This window comes from Phodopus roborovskii, unplaced genomic scaffold (genome assembly GCF_943737965.1).
Source record: "Phodopus roborovskii unplaced genomic scaffold, PHOROB, whole genome shotgun sequence".
Classification (NCBI taxonomy): Eukaryota; Metazoa; Chordata; class Mammalia; order Rodentia; family Cricetidae; genus Phodopus; species Phodopus roborovskii.
The window spans coordinates 41,791,543-41,812,150 of NW_026126480.1; the positions used below are offsets into that span (position 1 = coordinate 41,791,543).

Here is a 20,608-nt window from a genome sequence, read left to right on the forward strand (position 1 = left end):
AATCAAGAGATTTGTAAAGCGCACCCCCGGGTGTCTGTGAGGGTGTTTCCATAGAGGACTAAAGGTGGGGAGACCTGTGTCTGAATGCAGATGACACCATACTGTAAAGCAGGTGTCTGGATGGAATAAAGGCAAAGGAGAATGCCCACACATCCTGCTCTACAGTACCAAGCCCTAGTCCCTAATGGTGTAACCTGTGAAACCATGAACCAAAAGGAATGGCCACTTCCTCTTAGTTGTGATATGTGTCTTCAAGCCACAGCTATGGAAAACCAATGTACAGCTAGTTTCCACTTATTTACAAATGGTACTTAAAAGACTGACCAAGTCCACTACTGATGGATTTTTTTTTTCCTTTGAGACAAGATTTCTCTGTGTAGTCCTGGTAGTTCTGGAACTTACTCTGTAGTCCAGGGTGGCCTCAAACTCAGAGATCTGCCTGCCTCTGCCTCCACAGTACTGTGATTAAAGGCATGCACCACTACCACCAGGCTTAACCTTTTTTTCCCCCTTTTTCTGATGGAGTTTTAAAAATGAAGGTCACCTCAGATCTTTAGGGAGCCTGACTCAATCAGTCCACAGGCATTACCAAGAGCAGCATGGGAGATCCCTAAAGCAGGAAGAATCTACCTCTGGACCAGCTTTGGCTTGGACAGAGCCCCAGCCTGCATGTCCCACTGATCTGCCCTTCTTGTTGGCTTGTACAGAGGATTCCAACTTGCCTTGCCAGGCCCAGTTATACAAGGCAATTTCTTCTAATATATCTCTTCTTGGTTCTGCTTCTTAGCTTAGGTTCTAATGCACCTTCCAATGGAAGCTCCAGGAATCTGGTATGAAATTTAGTGGCAAGTAAAACCTAGCATTTTCTGCTGAAGAATGAATTCTCCACACACAATGCAAGAAACAAGAGTGGGGATTAAAAGCCAAAACAGACGATGAGCCAAATCCTGTGGCCTTGCAGTGCTCTTTGATCTGCTTATGTCCCTGTCATGGTCCCTTGGAGTTGGGGGGAATAATTTCAGGTACTAACAAGTGCTGTGAGGTGATGAGATGGTAACTAGGGTTCTGACAGCTGTCAGTTACCTCTCCAGGTCCCAGGGAGACTGTTCTGGGGAGATGACAATAACAGAGGCCAGGGGAACAGCCTTTGCTCTGCCTGGCAAGCACTGGGAATCTGGATTGACCCCTGACTACTACCTGAATGACAGTAAGGAGAAATGTTCAAGAATCAGGAGGGAATCCAGGATGTCTCCATGAAAAAACAGGTTTGTCTCAAGAATAAAGGTAAAGAAGAGGTATGGATTTTTTTTTTAAACCAGTGGATGGTCTTATACCTAGGAGTTAGTTTTCTATCTTTTTAAGGCAATGCAGTCATTTTCCTAGTTCCAAAGATGCTGGATAAATTTAAAGTGTTTTTCTACAGCATGAACAAATACTGATAGAAAGGAAACTTTCAAAAAAGCTAATGTCTGAAAGGCCTCCACCTTCAGTTTACCCATAAGCATTCTGGATTAACCCCAACCTGGACTCCAGAAGCAGCAAGCGCCTATTTCAGATTGCCCTCCATGCCCAAATGTTCCCACGTTATGATGTCATTTCACTACTACATTATCCTTAGCCCATGCTAGTTCTATGTAAACAATTCGCTTTCCTTTCTCATATTTTCTTTATAAAAGTGCTCTTGGCTGTCTTGCTGCTGGTAACCACAGTAACGAATTCTGGGATCTGATCCTTTTCTGGCTAGCACACATATGGCTCAGCAAACCCTTTATTTTAGAGAATGCTCATTCACAAAACTTGCTGAGCACTAGACATGCACAAGAGCAGCTTTGTTTATCTCACGATCCCGTCAAACTGACAGATCAAACTGTCTCAGTGGACTAAGCATTTTGCAAACCTCACATAAGTCTGCAAAGCAGCTATTATCCTCATTTTACAGGAAGGGAAACCCTGGCTCTTCATTTGCCCAATCAAGGTCAGCAGGATAAATGATAGAGATAGAACCAGAATTCAGATCTGAAGCTTGGAACCCATCCACCTGACCACTGGCTACCAGCTGACTTTTAAGACAAATCCTGTGCAGCAGTAAAGCACAGGTAAGTCATCGAGTCACAGTTGCTACTCTAATGCATACTCTGACCACAGGCTCCAGATCGGGAACTAAGCTGATGGAGATGCCTTTCCCCTTTTCCACTTGTAAAGCAATACAGGCTCCTGGAGGAAAATTTGCCAATTAAACAAAGTTATTCAAAAAATTAAAATTAGAATTAACTGTATGATTATCTATTGCACTTCTAGGCACAGATCCTGAAAGAACAAAAGCAGAGACTTGAGTGAGGTATTTGTACACTCATGCTCATGGCAAATATATATGAGCAAACAGTGTCCACACACTTAACTTGAAAATAAAGACCATGTGTGCAATGGAACTGTTCAGCCTTAGGTAAGAAATCGTGATGCATGAGAACTGTGATTAAAGTCCTTCATCAAATTCATACAGATGAAGTAGGAGGTGACTGCCAGGGAGCTGTGGAAAGTGATACTGGAGAACTGTTTTTTTTTTTTTTTTTTTTTTTTTTTTTTTTCTGTGTGTGCATGTGTACCTGTTGATGATGAGTATTGCTCTCTATCACTCTTAAGCCCAATTTTGGAAAACAGGTCTCTCTTGAACCTGAAGCTCATTAAGTCCTGGATCCACCGGTCTCTGTTCTACCTATCACTCCAGTGTTGGGGTTACAGCTGCAGAATGTGAGTACTGAAAAATGCTGGGACATCACACATTTCACCTACTAAGCCATCTCACAGCCTGATACTGGGGAACTGTTTAATAGTGGTGATGGCTGTGAAACAGTATGAATAAACTTAAGCCAAGAATTAAACACTTTAGTGTTACATTTTGTTATGCATATTTCACCATAACAACAAAGTTAAAGACTGGGGGGGGGATTATTTATGAGTCTCAGTGCAGTTCTATTGGCATGTTTTAAATCTTTTTCCTGTTACTAGTCTTGTGATAGGTATGAATTACATGAACATATTTTTTGGACAATTACAAAACAAAAGTAGAAGTCTTGATTTAGGGAGCAGCTATTTTAAGTTACTCCATTAGAGGTGTCATTACTGTTCACAATGTAGCCTGGTACACAAGAAGCTCCTGGGACACCTGGATCTCACAGAACATCATCATGGGGACTGTGGGTTAATGGGGGGGGGGGGCCTTGGTGTTCTGACTGTCTCCTCTTGATGAAGGTTCATTGGGACTATTCATATTCCCTAGATTTCTCTGGCAAAAGCTTCCTTCTAGGGGCAGTCACTCTGGTTTGGGAATCAAACATACCTCATATGCTGCCGATATTTTACAGAGAAAAAGGAGAACCACACAGCTTCTTGTCAGGAAGTTAATGTTTTCCCTAGTTAATGATCTTTCTCAATAACCTTTACAAGGAGCTTCAAGTCAGTAGACTATGGGATAAACCTGACTGGTAGACCTGCCTTATCTGATACAGGTTTTAACCATCAGGATATTCCTTGCAAAAATCTGGCCTCTCTTGAAATCTGAAACTTTGGACTAGTACTTCATTTAGCCACAAGTGGTTGTAGAAGTGGGGTGGAGGGTACACTCACTAACTTGCCGCAATCCCTTTCTTTCTGTTCTATTCTTTTCAAGTAAGTCTTTCAACGACACTGGTCCCGTGGCAGCAAAGGTTGCCTTGGCTACTTGGAACTTTGTTAGGGAGATGGAGCAGGACCGGCCCCTGCCAGGATCAGCGGACCTTCCTTCCGGCGCTGACTCCACCACCAGCGCCGGTCAGCCCCTCTTTGGCAGCAGCACCGGGACCCTGCCCCGCAGTGTCACGGATCGCTAGGGCCTGTGGGCACATCCACAGGCCTGTGTCCTAGTCCGGTCCTGAGCCCGACACCTACCTCGCGGGCTAAGAGGCAGGACCGACCTGCACGCCGCGGGGCAGGAATCTCGCGGTCCCAGCCGGTGCTGCTGAGCACAGACAACCGGGAGCCGGCCCTCACCCGGCAGTCCCAGTGCTCGTACCTCAGGCCCGTGGGCCGCACGCGCACATCTGGCTGTGCACGCGCACAGGCATCCTAAGCGGGGGCGGAAGGAACGCAGAAGGATGGGCCAAACCACTGCGCGCAGAGGGGGAGACCCGGAGAGAATGAGGAGGGCTGGAGGATGGAGGAAAGAAGAGAGGGTCACACCATGACCCCGAGGTGAAGATAAAACTGTCAGATTATTTCTGCGGGGCTCATCCGGGCCGCTGTCTGGGACGCGCCGACTCCGCGGTGAACTTTTTGATCCTGTCTACCCCTAGTCCAACGAGAGACCGGAAGGACAGGGGCGGGACTTGCGCAGGCGCAGTGTGGCCGGCAGCATGGCATCCAAAGCTAAGAGGCGAGCGGTGGGAAATGGGGCCCAGCGGCCGCTGGGACAGCTGGACCAGCGCGAGGAGGAAGAAGAGGATGAGGTGGAGGATGAGGAAGAAGACGATGAAGACAGTGACGAAGAAGAGGATGAAGACGAGATTGTGGACGAGGTGAGGCCCATGTGACCATATTTTTGGTGTAGATGTGAGAGGGAAAAAAAAATTTCAGGCAACCGAAGCTGTGGGAAAGTGATAGTCGCTATGGTTCAGGAGCTGAACCGGACGCGGCACATTCTTACCGGGGTTCTCACCTCAGGCTTTTCTACATATTACTCCCAGAAACCCTTCCCGGCTGAGTTATTTCCCCCAGATGCAGGCCAGTCCCACACACACTTACTTACCTTCAGTGGCCCAAGTCTTTACTAGGCCAGCAACCTGCGAAATTTCTGCTCTCCCCTCCCTGTACCAAGCAGCTCTCCGCCTGCTACACTGGCGTACTCACTCTGGCCCTCTGCAGTTTCTTAAAGGTTACCTGCACTGTCCTACGTTCTTCAGATGCTCTTCGTCCTGCATAGTTTTCCCAGCTAGACCGTATTTCCTGCCTCCCTGGAACAGCCAACCTGGTCAGATTGTTTGATTTTGGGGTCTCACAGAACTGATGTCCTTTCTTCAGACTTCTTAGTACCTACTTCCTGGTGGTTGAAGCACTTCTTTTTAGGTGAATGATTAGGGTTGAAAGAGTTAAAGCCAGTTGCTTTCTCAGTAGGTACTTCAGACTTGACTGTCCAAAGGAGGGTTTGTAATTTATCTTCCTTTCTTAATCATTTCTGTAATAGTTCCCCAGTTAACCAGTTTAAACCCTAAACGTGGGTGTTAACTTTAATTACGCCTCCTTCCTCACCCCTCTCCCAGGCCATCAGTAAATTCTGTAAGCTTTCCCTTCAGTATCAGGCACATATTGATCCGGCAAATATTCTAGTCCACACTTCCTCCATCATCTCTTGCCTGGTTACTATTAAAGGTTTTCCTTATTTTTTTGTTTGTTTGTTTGTTTTAATGAAATTAAGACTGGGATAGCGCAGTGAAATTATACGTGACTTTATTTTATTGTCTTTGAAGTGCTGGGACTCAAACCCAGGATACTGTACATGGTAGGCAGGCACTTTACTGTTGAGCCGCACTCCCTGCCACCTATAACAGCTTTTCACAGTCATGCCTTTACATTTTTGTTTTCCTACCATCTGTATTCCATTTACTGCCAGAGAGATCTGGCTGGGCTGTTCTACTCTCCCTCATTTGCTCTATTTCTTTCTCTTTGCTCTATTTGCTTTCTATTTCCTTTATAGAAAAACCCTAAATCCTGTTTTTGAAAGATGTGGGTGGATGGCTGGCACAGAACAGGCATAGTGCAGCTTCGGGAAAGAGGCTATGGTGTGGATACATAGCATGGCTACCCTTCCAAGTCATTGCTTAGTTTTGGCTATCTTGCTTTGAACACTATTTCAACATTTTTCACTTAGAAAATGTTTACCAGCTGTTTCACTACCTTGGGGTTTTGGAAGTCAGCCCTTCTTTCATTAACATGGAAAATCTAACAGATTGCCAATGACTAAAAATTCATGTACTGTAATCATAAACGGTAGGAGGAGGGGACCTCAGATGAGAGAGCTCCTCCGTCACGTTGGCTGTGTGCTTGTCTGTGGGAATCTGCTTAACTGATGTGGGAGAGTTTAGCACACTGTGAGTAATGCCACCCCTGGTCCTGGGTGGTAAGAACAAGTTATTAAAACAGCGGTTTCTGGTCTGTTCTGGCCTTGAGCTCCTGTCCTGACTTCCTTCCATGAGAAAGAATTACCTGGAAGTGTAAAATAAAAGAAACCCATTCCTCCCCAAGTTGCTTTTGGTCGTGCTGTTTATAACAGCAACAGAAAGAATGCCATCATTGATAATAGTGTAGCAATATAAGCACTTACATGCTCTGTTGGTGGGAGTATAAACCTGTGCAACCTCTTTGGAGGGTAATTTGACAGTTTATCAAAATTTAAAGTACATATAACTCCTGACTCAATAACTTGTAGGAATTTACCCTCTAGAAATTGACAGTGATAATATCAATAACTAAATAAACCCCCAACCCCCAGGCTCTGGGCATTTTGTATTAGCTCATTTAATTCTCTTATCAGCACCACGAACTTGGGAATTATCACTATTTTACAAGTGATACCACACAGCAAGTTAAGGGGAAATGTGTATATATAGTTATGTGGAGGAAAAAAGAAAGGTGGGACGGGGGCTATCCATCAGCTTGTGTGTTTGCTATTTGACAGTAGCTTAAAAGGAGTATGATGCTAAGGCTTGGAAAAGGCTTTCCCACACATCTAAGCAGTCAGTGTAGCTTTTGTCCCTCACATATGCCTTTAAATTTCTTTATGTGTATGTGTGTTTTGCCTGCATATACATGTACCACATGCATGCAGTGCCCACAGAGGCCATAGAAGGCATCACATCTTCTGAGGTTAGATGTGAGCCTCTATGTAGATGTTGAGAATTGAACCTGGAACTCTGGAAGAACAGCCAGTGCTCTTAATTGCTGAGCCATTCCTCCATCCCAACAGAGGAAATTGTAGAGCTTTTAGGGCAGATCTCCATTCTGAAATCCATAGTGGTTATTTCTTCCTTTATTTAATTGAAGAAGGCTTTCATTTTCTGACACATTTATTCGCCCATAATTAATTTCTCTGATGTAAAAGTCCATGAAAATTATCCTGGAAGATCAGAATCAATCTCAGATCTTTTTTAAAACAATGGCATATCAGGAATAAAGGAATGTGCATAGCTCAGGTCCCGCAGGGCCTGACTTAAAGGACAAAGCCAGGTAGCTGGCTTTTTCTCTTGGTCTGTTGCTAGCTGCCTACCAAAGAGGCTAGGGGACTGGGGAACATGTGCCCTCTGGTCTCTTGGATTCACCATTATTTCTCCTGCTTTAGGGGCTTGTATTGCTGTTCACCATGCCAGGCAACCTCTTCACCTGTTCTCAGTTCGTGACACTTTTTAAAGCAAGCTTTTCTTGACTTTCTGATTTCCTAGTTTTAAGCTGTAACAGCACATTATATCTTTAAACAAAATATATACATATGTATATGTATTTTTTTCAATTACAATACAATTATTTGTATGTGTGTGTGTCATAGCCACACATGTGTAAGTGTCAGAGGGCAGCTGCAGGAGTTGGTTCTTTCACTTTGCAGTTTGGGTCATGAGGAAGGAACTCTGGTCATCAGGCTTAGTGGCTACTACCTTTACCCCTGAGCTATCTTTGCCTTGTTTTGTTTTTCAAGACAGGGTTTCTCTGTGTAATAGTCCTAGCTATCCTGGAATTCAATTTGTAGACCAGGCTGGCCTTGAACTCACTGAGATCCACCTGCCTCTGCCTCCTAAAAGTTGAGATTATAGGCATGAGCCACCCCCACCCCTTAAACCCCCCACCCCATGTTTATATACTCGCTTGTGTGTGTGGGAGTGTGCACCTGCTCATATACCTCAGTACACTTGGAAGTTAGAAGACAATTTGCAGCAACCAATTCTTTTTCCGCCATCTCAGTCCAGGAATTGAACTCATGTAGTCAGTCTTGGCAGTAAGTGCCTTTACCTGCTGCAGTCTCTCTGCCCTGTCCTCCTCCTTTTGAATGGCACATACAGTTGAAACTTTAGACTTGCTTTCTGTCTGCTGTGTCTGCTTCACAAGAGCAGTCATTCCCATTTGCTTTGCTGACCATTTCATCTCCTATGTATTTATTTAGAGTCTTGCTATGTCATTTGTTTGTCCTTGAACTCATAATGTAACCCATCTTTACCTTCAACTCCCCATCATTTTGCCTCATTCTCTTGAATGCTGGGATCACAGGCCTGTGCCACCAGGTGTGGCTTCTCCATTTCCTCTCAAGGCCTGGTACCTGCTGTTACTTAGTAAATATTTGCTAAGTGACAGAGTTTATAGCCTCACATCTCTGGGTAAATTAAACTCTAGGCAGTTTCTGGGGACTTGAAGTAATCTTGTCTTTTCAATTGCTTTTTTTGAAGCCAGGTGTCATTTATTCCTTCTTTGTGGCTACCTGACGGTTTTATCTGGATGAGACTGTTCATTTAAACCAGGTCACTGTGTTTTGTACCTTCAGGCTTTTGCATCATATGAAGAAATGGTATGAATGGCCTTTGTAATTTGTACAGGTGGAGATCTTGGGAGTATTTGCTTTTTTTTTTTTTTTTTTTTTTTTTTTTTTTCTTTTCCTTTGAGAAACAGTCTTCCTGTGAAGAACAGAATGAGCTCAAAATTGAGGTTCTTGCATCCCTCCCCCAAACCTGCAAGTTGGCATTGCAGACCTGTAGTACCATCCTGATTTTAGGTTTGCCTGTTTTGAAGCTTGACATTGATAGTTATTTAGGAACATTTCCCTCCCTCCATACCCTGTTATGAAACATCTTGCTATGAAGCCTAGGCTGGTCTCAAATTATTGATCTTCTTCTGTCTCCCAAGGTGCTGGTTTACACCACCACATTCACGTTTTTCTTAGCCCCAACTCCCTGAGATATTTTCTGCAGATAGAGAACAGACCTAAAACCAAGGGAAAAGAAAAATTTGCTAAATGGAAAGACTACCTGCATCATTTGTAAATCTATGATGATCTGTTTCACATATTATTTACAGGAAGTGAATATTGAATTTGAAGCTTATTCCATCTCAGATAATGATTATGGCGGAATTAAGAAGTTACTGCAACAGGTATGGTCTTTCCAGAACCCCTGGCCTGTTTTCTGCTTTTTGCTGAAGGAATCTCTCCTTTTCCAGGGTGAATGGCTCTTCGTATCTCTTCTCTTTGTCCCGCCCCTGGTTACTGTATTTTAAGTTTGCTATGTCTTAGAATGGTTTCCTTTTCATGTGCTCACTGCTTGAGATACTAGTCTCTCTTATAACTCACCTCCAATCTTTGTGGGCTAAAAAAAACAATTTTTTTTAGAGGAGGAAGAGTTTGGCTTACAGTTCAGAGGGGATGCTGTCCACCGTGGCATGAAAGGCAGGGCAATAGGGCCCAAGGCCACCCCCATATAGTGTCAGCCACATAACTGCATCCACTGGTGCTGTGAAGTCCACATTGCTGCCTGTCCTCTGCCTTTACCTCAGATAACATGGCCTGTGTTCATCTGCCTCCATACCTGTTTGCCAAATCCTGTTGATTGGCTGTGTCTTTCTGAAATTTCTTCGACTCTGGGTTTTTGTTTTCCTCCTGGGGTTACTTTTCTCAGCCACCTTGATCAGATCATTACATATTATTGTTTCTGTTTAGATAACCAAAGTGTTACTAGAAATTGTGCCTTCATCTTAATTTAAAATATTTCTTTTTCTCCTTTAAGCTTTTCCTAAAAGCTCCTGTGAACACTGGAGAGCTAACAGATCTCTTGATTCAGCAGAACCACATTGGGAGTGTGATTAAGGTAAGCGGGTGATTGACATGGTGGGTTCTTTGTCTCCTTTAGCTCCAACTAAGGAAATACTAGGGAGGATTGCCCAGAGACCACTGCAGTGGTCCAGGGATATTACGTGCAGGAATCTAGGCATCAGTGGTAGGGAGGGGAGAAGAGGGCTGCCTTAGAAGATACCTGGGAGGTGAAATATGGTATGGTTTAGGGTACTTGGTTCTTGGTGACAGAGATAATAGAGCAATGAAGTTAGCAAACACAGAAGGTAGGTTGAGAGGATGAACACATCATGGTGTTCACTTTGAGTTTGGGGTGGCTGGATGTGGATGAGCAGCAGCCAGAGCCTTGAGTTTTTGGCAGATGCCAGTCATTGAAATCAGGTGTGATTGGGATTGCCATGGGAAGGCAGAGGACAGACACCTATTAATGACAGCCATGCTTCTCTGAACAAAGTAAGTGTCAGAGACATTAGAGGAATTGATAGGAATGGCTGCAGCAGGAAGGGGAAAAGCAGTGCATGATTTCATGGAATTGAGGAAGGAGTAATTAAGGCAGGAACTGTCTAGTAGAGTAGTAGAGACCAAGAAAATGAGGAGCAGCATGGATCTGACTCTGCTACTTGTCAGCTGGAGGTCTTCTGGTTTCCTGTTGCTGTGTTAAAATAACCCCACAGTTTAGGATTGCAACAGACATCTGTTTGGGTTGTGGACCTGCCATTTGGACAGAGGTCAGATTCACCTCAGTTTCTTCCTGCTTTGTGTTCTGTGCACTGAGGTGGTCCTGGAGTGGGGCATTATTGCATGAATCTTGGCACAGCTGATGGGGTCTTCTGAAGTATTGTTAGATATAGACCGTGGAGGACCAGGGCTGATCCATGAATCACCTTCTCTTATGTCATCTAGTTTTGTTGAATTTGAGACATCTTGCTAGCTGGGTGGTGGTGGTGCACACCTTTAATCCCAGCACTTGGGAGGCAGAGGCAAGCAATTCTCTTTGAGTTCAAGGCCAGCCTGGTCTGCAGAGCAAGTTCTGGAGCAGCCGGGGCTACACAGAGAAATCTGTCTTAACAAAACAAAAAACAAGGAAAAAAGGAAGAAAGAAAAGAAAAACCCAAAGAATCTTGTATAAAGAAATGCAGACCAGAATGAGGTCACCCAGAACAAAAGGGACGAGCAGATGGGTTCTAGAGGTAGAGTGGTATGAAAGCTGCCACATGGCATTCAGGACACAGTGCTTTGGGAGCTGACAGCAGAAAAATAAGCCTTGGTTTTGAAAAGTGGAAAATTAGTGTTGTATGTCTTCCCAAACCAATCATGTAAAATTCAAGTACTCTCCTCCTAACACAGCAAACAGATGTTTCTGAAGACAGCGATGATGAAGTGGATGAAGATGAGATCTTCGGCTTCATAAGCCTTTTAAATTTAACTGAAAGAAAGGTTAGTTCACTGAGTCTGTGGTCAAGACAGAGTCTTCTATGTCAGAATATATGAACTATTATGGTATGTGCTTTTTTTCAGCATGGCATTGTTTTGTCTGATTACTTGAAGCTGATTATTGCTGCTGGCACAGTCACCAAGCATTTTAGTGACTGGTATTAAGATTCTGGTGCTGATACAGGATCTGTTTGCAGGGTCTCTGTAACTGGCCTCTTGCTTCTAGTACAGGATGGATTCGGTGGCTTTGTTCGGCAGCTTCCAAAGTTGAGGGTGGGCCCTTAACATGCCCTTGTGTTCCATCATCTCTCTTTATTGACTCAATGATGAGTTCTAATATAAACTATGCCAACTGTTTATTCTCCAAGAATAAGGTGCAGCTCACAGTCAGTCTTCACTTTTCAAAGGAACTTTTGTAATATTTCCAACTGTTTTTATGAGATGGAGTAGAATTGCTATTCCAGTGTGTGAGTTAATTGTAACTTGATTTACCACCAATCACGGGATGGTAATTAGGTGTAGTTACTTTTGGGGAGTTCTTTAGCAGTCAATATTGAAGAAACATCAGGGTTTAAAGTCAATGGGAGGGAACCCTCTACTTGTGAGGTGAACAACAAGCCTTCTCTTTACTTTCTAGGGTACTCAGTGTGCTGAACAAATTAAAGAGTTGGTCCTAAGCCTCTGTGAGAAGAACTGTGAGAAGAGCATGGTTGAACAGCTGGACAAGCTTTTGAATGACACCAGCAAGCCTGTGGGCTTTCTGCTAAGTGAAAGATTCATTAACGTCCCTCCACAGATTGCACTGCCAATGCACCAGCAGCTCCAGTAAGAGACTGGACAGTGGCCCAGTCAGTTTTTACCCAAGTAGATTCAAAGGTGTAACCTGTATGGAGGATCTGTAGGTTGGTACAAAAAGTCCAGGCTGAGTTGTGCAGATTCCGAGGGAGGGCACAAGGGACACTCATTTCTAGCATTCACTCCCTTGAGCAGTTTTGATGATTGATGGTGGCAATTTTAATATTTTCAAAAATTCAGATGATAGAAAAGATGGTGTATTTTCAAGGCCTTTTAAAGTTTCCACATTCACAGATTTCTGTAATTTGAACAAAACATTGAATGAATACTAACAAAACCAGAGTCAAATTCATAACTTCCGTTTTGACTAGTGAAACGACATCCTTACTACTGTCTCTACTTCTTGGTCTTCTGTTGTTGCTTAATGGCAGGGGTTTTAAGTTTGAAAACATTTAAACAGATTTACAACATTCAGACAATTGAGTGAATTAAGGATGCACGGGGTTAGAGCAGACATAGAATCCTAGCTCAGGTATGCTCTCCCTCCCATAGAACCTTCTTCCTTTGTCCCCATGCCCCACCCTCCCAGCTGCAGCTCTGACAAGCTGCTTGTGTGTTCTAGTTGGGTTTTATGTATCTTTGGTTACTATAAGCAGCTGGGGCTCCTGCTTATTTGGTCTCACAGGGGCTTGATCTGCTGTCTGCTGACTTTGTATTGGAGCCAAGTGGATTGTTCTGAGTTTATTAGTTTTGTTTAGAGGCAGTCAATTTTGGAAGGGAAAAAAATTTTCCCTTTATGAAATTAGGATTTAGGGTATCTACATCTGTGCAGTTTCTGCAGTGTGTCAAAAGTCAGTCCCAAACTAGTGACAGCTTGTGTAGTCACATGCTCTGGTGCCATCCGATGTGCCTGTGTGCATTTGAATTTTGCAGTTAAATGTTGTTTAAAGAATGCAGATTCTTATTTTTAAATTTGCACAAAACAGTGATTTTGGGGGAATCTGAGATCATGCTAGTGGGTATGTGTCTTTCTGAACTCAGACTCTTCAGTGTTTACTGCAAAAATCAGTGTCATTACATTCTTAAGTATAGCCAGTAGTATAAGTAAGAATGTCCAGCCTGTCTTCAGCAGAGCCCAGAGAGTTCTGTGTTGGTTTTCTCTGGGCTCTTGACAGATTTAACCCAACAGTAAGTAACCAGTGTGTGTGGATGTCTTGTAGGAAAGAATTAGTTGAGGCACAAAGAGCCAATAAGCCATGTGGGAAGTGCTACTTCTATCTGCTGATTAGTAAGACATTTGTGGAAGCAGGAAAATCTGGTTCCAAAAAGAGGCGGGACGGCCTTCAGCAGGAATCACTGATGTTCGCAAACGCAGAAGAAGAGTTTTTCTATGAGGTAAGGATGACCTGCTTCATCTTTTTCAGCTGTCAGTAGAATTTCCCTGAAAATAAGACTTACCCATACGATTTATGCTAAAGTCCTTCAGTCCACCAGTTTTTCCCTATGGTTTCTGGTTGTTGGCTAACCCACTGTCTGGTACATCTTGCACACACAAAGGTTTCCCATTCATTACACTGTGTGTAGGTGGTAGGGGTGAGGTGGTTACTGCCTGGGACCAGTTTGGCACTTAGAACATGTTTGCAGATGTGGATGAGTGAAGGTGATCACAGCTGTTCTGTGCCCGTAGATCTGGGTATGTCCCACTGGGGGCCAGTTAGCACTTTCTATATTGGTATCTAATACCACATCCCAGATGGTATTCCTGTAGTCTTTCTCACACGGTCCTCTTCAAATCTTGAAATTTAATCTCTGTTAAGGGATAACATTTCCCTTAATTGAGTGACAAACACAATTTAATCTGTGTTTAAGGAGTAACATTTCCCTTAATTGAGTGACAAACACAATTTGAAAAGTGTGTGTGTGTGTGTGTGTGTGTGTGTGTGTGTGTGTGCGTGTGTGTGTGCGTGCGTGCGCTGCAGCATGCCTGTTCCACCTTGCTCAGATAGGGTCTCTCGTTGCAGCTGCTATGCAAACAGGGATGCTGGGGTTACAGACAGATCTGTATCCAGTTGTGCAGGTAGATTCTAGGGATCAGACTTGTAAAACTGGGATACTCACCCTTTGAGCCATCTCCACTGACAGAAGCAGTAGACATTTAGCTCTGCCTTTGTTTTTATAAGAAGAAAATAGCAAAAATGGGGCTAGGGAGAGTCAGTGGTATGTAAGCATGAGAACCTGGGTTAGAATCCCTGACAACCACATGAAAAAGCAGGACATGCACAGAAACAAGAGAAGCCTGAGTGCTTACTGGCCAGGTTCCCATTCTGTGGTGTATTCTGTTAAGGCGGTACAGTCAACTCTTAAGGACCCCTGATATCATTTGGCCTCTACTCAAACATATATCCACATGCTTACATGCATGCATCACATACAGGAAAAACAGCAAACTATACTTTTTACAAATGGAGACAATTTCAAGGAGGCCTATGTGGGGTTTCAACATGGTCTGGGTATCCAAACACCATGCTGACAGTGTCCCTAAGCTAAGGAAGCTGTCAAGTATATGAAGGACAGCATTTGGGGACAGTTCTCAATTTTACTTACCTGTGAAAATATTAACAATCAATTGATCATGGAAGTGACTTTAGAATTAGAAACAGTGTCACCTCTATCACTTAGCTGCCTGCTCCTGCCTTGGGAATGGCATACCTTAATCCATAGTCCTCCTCTGAGTTGAAATCTGTTTGGTGTTTTGTAAATTCTCCCTGCAGCATCAATTTGAACTTACTTTATTCAAAATGTTACTCCCTTTCATGGTTTTTTGTTTGTTTTTGAGACAGGGTTTCTCTGTAGCTTTGGAGGCTGGCCTTGAACTCAGAGAAATCCGCCTGCCTCTGATTCCAGAGTGCTGGGATTTAAAGGTGTGCACCACCACCGCCCATCTCCACTGTTTTTCTTATTGCACATACACTAGACAGTATTCCTCATTTAGGGTTAAATGAGCTCTGCCTTTGAGTCATCTGCATTTTCCTTGTCTCCTCTTTGCTACAGAAGGCAGTCCTGAAGTTCAGCTACTCAGTGCAGGAGGAGAGCGACACTTGTCTGGGAGGCAGATGGTCCTTTGATGATGTGCCAATGAAGCCCCTGCGAACGGTGATGCTAATTCCAGATGACAAGATGGGTGAAGTCATGGAAAAACTGAAAGACCATCTATCCGTCTAGTCCATTTCCCCCGGACAGTGACGGGCTTGTCTATGTGTAATTACCAAGAAGCCCTTGGAGAAAAACTGAAAATCTCATTATTTTATTCAGATTCAAGTCCTCTACAAAAAGTAGGGTTCTATTCTATGTGTCCGTGACACATTTACATTTTTTTTTAATTTGGTCAAATTATGAATAATTGGTTAAAAACTTCCAATAAGGAAAAGATGGAATAGTAATTTTAAGAACTTAATAAAAACTATTTTTTTATTTTAAAATCGTATCTGAAGTGTTACTGTCTAGGACTGTCCTGGCTTCAGCAGCCCACCGCCAGCTTCCCCTTGGTGTCCTTATTGCACTCTGTCTTGGAGAGGTCACTGGATCATGCATCTCTGCTCAGTAGCATCAGGGCACTTCTCGAATACATCCTGGTCCTTTTCCACAGCTGGGGTGGGTAGGTGGCCTGAGGCTTGCTGTAGGATGTCCTTGCTTTCACTAGGAGGCAGGTTACTGAAATAGTACTGTGGTACCAGCTGCATAAATCTGTTCATTTAAAAAAAAAACATATGAGAGCTGGGGACTGGCAGACAGATGTCAGGTGTGTGAGTCTGCCCCAGACCAAGAGAATCCATGTGAACCTGCTATTTCATTTGAACTTAAAACTTCCTTCTCTAGTATGAGGTCATCAGCTATACAGAGGTCTTTATAACATATAGAGGCTCCCTCTTGCTTCAAACACCAATTGCTGTGCATTGCACTAGAGATAATATCCAAACCTTTCTGTGGACTACAAAGCCCTACACCCTCTGGGAACTGCCTGTTTCTTCAACCTCACCTTTGCTCCTCCTGAGTCACCTCCCCCCAAAGCTCTAGCCAGAGGCGTATCTGTTCCTAAAAGCTGGCTAAGTACATTCTACACAGCCAGTGCATTGGCGCCTTCTCTCTAGCATGTTTCTTTTTTAAGATTTATTTATTTATTATGAATAGTGTATTCTGCCTGCATGTGTGCCTACACCAGGGCACCAGGTTTCATTATGGATGATTGTGAGCCACCTTGTCGTTGCTGGGAACCGAACTCAGGACCTCTGAGCCATTGTTCTTAACCACTGAGCTATCTCTCCAGCCCTCTTGCATGGTTCTTAATTACAAACCATGCTGTGTTTTATATTTCTCCCTAAGCTGTGGTCTCAGGCAGGCATGCTTCTTAGGTGTCATCCATGTAAAGACAGGTACTAGGATATGTCTCATACAACTGAGAAATAATGCAATGTGTGGTTCATTTCTACAAGGGTGAGTTAAAACACCTTCCTTCTCAATTAGACTTACAGTTCAGGAGAGACTGCTGAGGTGACACTGATGTAGTTGTTCTCAGATATGCTGAACTGGTGGAAGAGGACCCACTCAGGCATCTTCTTGGTGATGGAGTAGCTTGAAAGTGGATGCAACTGAGCAACCTGCTTGTGTGTGAGCATTAAGTAGTTACCTGACCCATCAACATCCCGAGCAATCTAAAAGGCAAGGTCAAAGAAAAAGAGAGCTGATACACAAGCAGCTCATATTTCCGGTTTACAGAAAGCAAGTCACGATGGCTTTTGTCTTAAAACTTGAGGTAGTGATGATGTTACCTACTTCTGTCATGGACATTAATTAGCCTCTACGGAAATGAAAGAAACAACGGAGGCAGTACTTTGATTTGCTGGGCATTCAGATCACTATAAAAGGGAGAGGAGTTGTGGTATCTACTTCCCTCTAGGGTAAAAGATAGGTCCCCTTGGACAGAATTAACATCTAGTATTCAGGCTTGAAAAGCATGCTTAAATACCAAATCTTACTTAAAAAGTTAAGGTCAGTGAAACCATCCCCATAAGTGAGGTTTGTGGCTGAATCACCCACATATGTGGAACTCATGTCACACATACCAAGGCAGCTCTGCTCCTGCTTACCTGCATAAAATACCCAGAGAGCAGTGCTTTCTTGATGTTCAGACTATTTTCCTTGGAGCCAAAGGCAGGCTCTGCATAGGGAAGCTCAATTCGCTTGATAATTTCTAAGAGTTCTGCTCGGATGACGTCTGCCATCCTGAGAGCAGAACAGTTGAGGAAGTAATCTTGACACCACTTCTCCACACAGTCTAGAGGGAGAACAAAAGGACACTCAGAAATGATCTGTTAGTCTTCTTTAAGCTCTGTGGAAGGTCAGGTGAGGGACAGCTAGGACAGCTCTCCAGTGGCTGGGGGTCGGCCACACCTGTAGCAGCTGCTGAGGTTCTCTGAGCCCTGCATACTGGATTCTGTTAGTGTCAGAAGCATAGTTTCTCAGCCTGTGGCTGTGGATAGGTGGAGACTATATTAGCATCTGCACTTCCCTCTCTGTACAGCAAAGATGCATACAGCTGGAGACCCAGAGCTAGCGGGGAGCTATTAGCATCTACCCCTCCTATCACGCCATACATCATTTGGTAAGGCCCTACCAGGCTGACCTGGGAGTTCATTATGTCACACTTTAGCTTCTTACCTACCCTAGGTGCAACTTTCTTTTAATCCAAATGTACTAATCTGATTCTGTTTCAAGGTACTTTCTTAGCACCTATAATTGCATCCTGACTGAACAATGCAGATTGCTTTGGCCCAATGGACATGAGACCCTCACCTACCCTGTCCTGCCCACTTGTCCCATTTAGAGTATCAAGAGTGCATACTTAGTCAGATACCCTCATTCAGATACCAGTCAGTTCTCAAAAGGCAACCACAGTCTCTCCAGTCCATTTGGAAACACTGACTCCCTACCCTGATATGATCCTACTGCCTTGCAAACTGATCTCAGGATTTTCCCACATCATTTACATATTTTTCTCACCACCTTCTGGCGCAAAGGAAGTAGGGGCTGGTCTGTGGAAAGCGGGCGAGCCACCTGTGGGAAAGGAAGCTGATCCAGTTCCAACACCTGCCCTCTGTCCCCTGCAGGCCCTGAAAGAGGTATTGTCAGCTTCTCCAGCAGAGGGCCCTCTCCAGTGACATCGCGTTATCCTCGTGAAGTTCAGGGACACAGAGGGCACCGGGGATGCCTGCTCCTGCTCACTCCTGACTCTGTCCCTGTCAGCTTGTTTCAGGTATGCTGCTTCTAAAAGCTGGCTGCCCAGAGCACCAAAGCTTCCCAAATCCAGACCTATGCTGTGACATGCTAGGCCTTCAAGTGGCTGGTGGGACTGTCAGAAGGAAGGCTAGTAAATACATTTAAATGAGCCTCATTTGGGGACCGGAGAAGGAGTGGGAAAGAGGTTTCTGGGGACCATGTTCACGTACGCTCACTGGTAGAGTTCAGAGCTGTGTCTTGGTAGGCCCTGTAGACATTGATGAGCGTAAAGTGATCACCTTCAGGGTGCAAGAACGTTTTCCAGCAAGTCTCAGCAGCCTCCTCAGCACCATGAGGCACGTGCAAAAAGCAACTGGGAGCTTTAAGATACAAGAGGTCACAGTCAGCAATGCAGAGGACACTTCATCCTGGCCCAGTGTGTCCAGAGGCAGGACCCGTATCTATGAACCCACTCCTGTCTTGGTTTTCTGAATCAATATGATGTTCTCAATATTCCTGCTTACTTGGAAGCTAAAGAAATTGAGAGTGAGTTGTCTTAATTCTTTCTCCTTTTTGTACATGTTGCTTTGCCAATAACAGCTAGCACCCTGCTCATATCCCAGTGGAAGCAGGGTGTCAAGGGGCCCAGCGGGTCAGACACAAGATCAGGACTACATTCCAATATGACACAGTATTTAGTCCATGCTGCTGCCAAAGATTATATGAAAATATAGGAGCCAGTACTGGCAGGAAACACAAAATCACACTGTTATTTGGGAAGCACCATCTCATGACTATTTTGTTGTTGTCTGCACTACACTAGTCCTTTTGGCAAGAAGCCAGGCATGACCCTTTTGGATTTTTACATTAAGGTAATTTTAAAAGTCTCCCCTTTTCAGTCTATTAAAACACTTTACTGCAGGACTGAGGTGGCACATGCCTTTAATCCCAGCACTTGGGAGACAGAGGCAGATGGATCTCTTGAGTTTAAGGCCAGCCTGATCTAGAGAGTGAGTTCCAGGACACCCAGAACTACATAAAGAAATGCTGTCTCAATATTAAAACAAACAAAAACCCACTTTACTATCATCTGCAAAGTTAGATGGGCCAACCACCGTCCTTGCTGCATATTCCACTTAAATCTATACCTGGTGTGGATTCATGGTACAAAAGAAGGTTCATTAAGGAATACCTGTTACCATGGCAGCAATGGTAAGCATTTCATCTACACAGTCAAATTCACAGGATGCTAAGATAGACTTTGAGAGCTGTGGATCCAGAGGAAACTCAGACATGATGATTCCAAACTCGGAGAGATTCCCATCATTGTCCAACGCTGCCAGGTAATCTAAATCTTCCAGTGCTTGCATCAGGCTTTCTGGGGCTAGGGAAGAAAGATAACTGAGATGGAGCATCAGGGAGTGATTTTTCATTCGTGTATAAAACAAGCAAAAGATGAACAAAACCTGTGAAGCAAGAAGCGGCCAGATGCTAAGCCAGTAGATTCTGAAGGGCTGACAGGGTAAGCCTTAGCTGTCTACATAAGGGCCCTGATAGAGTGGAAGGCTGCTGTGCAGAGGACAGCCAGGGACTCCTTGCATTTTGATACAGTCCTGAGGGGTCAAAGATGACCCTGTGGATCTGAGATCTCTCCGGACCAGGCAGCAATGCTCCAATCAGTGTGACTGAAGGGAACATATCTGATGCTCATACAGCATCCAGAGCAGAGCCTGCTCCCACCAGCCAGCCAGCCAGCCAGCCAGCCAGCCAGCCAGCCAGCCAGCCAGCCAGCCAGCTTGCTGCAGGCTCCAAATGCTGACCGCATAAGCAGCCCCGGCACAAGCCTACAAAGCCAGCCCTGAGTATACTTAAGGGAAGACAAAAATATTCTTTGCTCAATAAGGCAGAACACACGTGATCTGGAAACCAGTAAACTGAGCTATAACAAGAACAGGCAGGACAAAAAAGACAGAGCAGCTGAGAAGTCACAGAGAAAACAGAAACACTAGACATGGACACACGAGGTTACCGCAAACACTTCACTTTCCCTGTCCCTCATTTCTTTTAGACTTAGGTAACATGGGCACCACTACTGTGTGTGTTATATCCACTCGTTTTCCACAAAGAAGTCCACTAAGTCTCTGACCTTGTGGAACCAAGCTCTATTAAATATGCATTCTCACCTGTCTGCTATCTGGTATCCCCACAAAGGCCACAGGGAAGCCAACTCCTGCTGCGTTACCTGCGTTACTT

General features: G+C 44.2%; 2 protein-coding genes across 4 annotated transcripts in view; one reads left to right on the forward strand and one right to left on the reverse strand.

The window, feature by feature from the left end:
* Positions 1-4,373: 4,373 nt before the first annotated feature.
* Positions 4,374-15,561, forward strand: Bccip (BRCA2 and CDKN1A interacting protein). Its single transcript, XM_051193207.1, has 7 exons — positions 4,374-4,550; positions 9,085-9,159; positions 9,789-9,869; positions 11,201-11,290; positions 11,925-12,112; positions 13,303-13,477; positions 15,134-15,561. Exons 1-7 carry the CDS (start codon positions 4,389-4,391, stop codon positions 15,302-15,304), a joined length of 942 nt encoding a protein of 313 aa, XP_051049164.1. The 5' UTR covers positions 4,374-4,388; the 3' UTR covers positions 15,305-15,561.
* Dhx32 (DEAH-box helicase 32 (putative)) overlaps positions 15,371-20,608 on the reverse strand; it is a 58,050-nt gene continuing 52,812 nt past the window's right edge. For all 3 annotated transcript variants that reach the window (XM_051193203.1, XM_051193202.1, XM_051193204.1), the window contains 5 exons: positions 19,548-19,739; positions 18,586-18,735; positions 17,227-17,414; positions 16,610-16,791; positions 15,371-15,826 (listed from right to left, as the gene is read on the reverse strand). In XM_051193203.1, the coding sequence (XP_051049160.1) occupies positions 15,658-15,826; positions 16,610-16,791; positions 17,227-17,414; positions 18,586-18,735; positions 19,548-19,739 (881 nt within the window). In that variant the 3' untranslated portion in view covers positions 15,371-15,657. The remainder of the gene's footprint in view (positions 15,827-16,609; positions 16,792-17,226; positions 17,415-18,585; positions 18,736-19,547; positions 19,740-20,608) is intronic.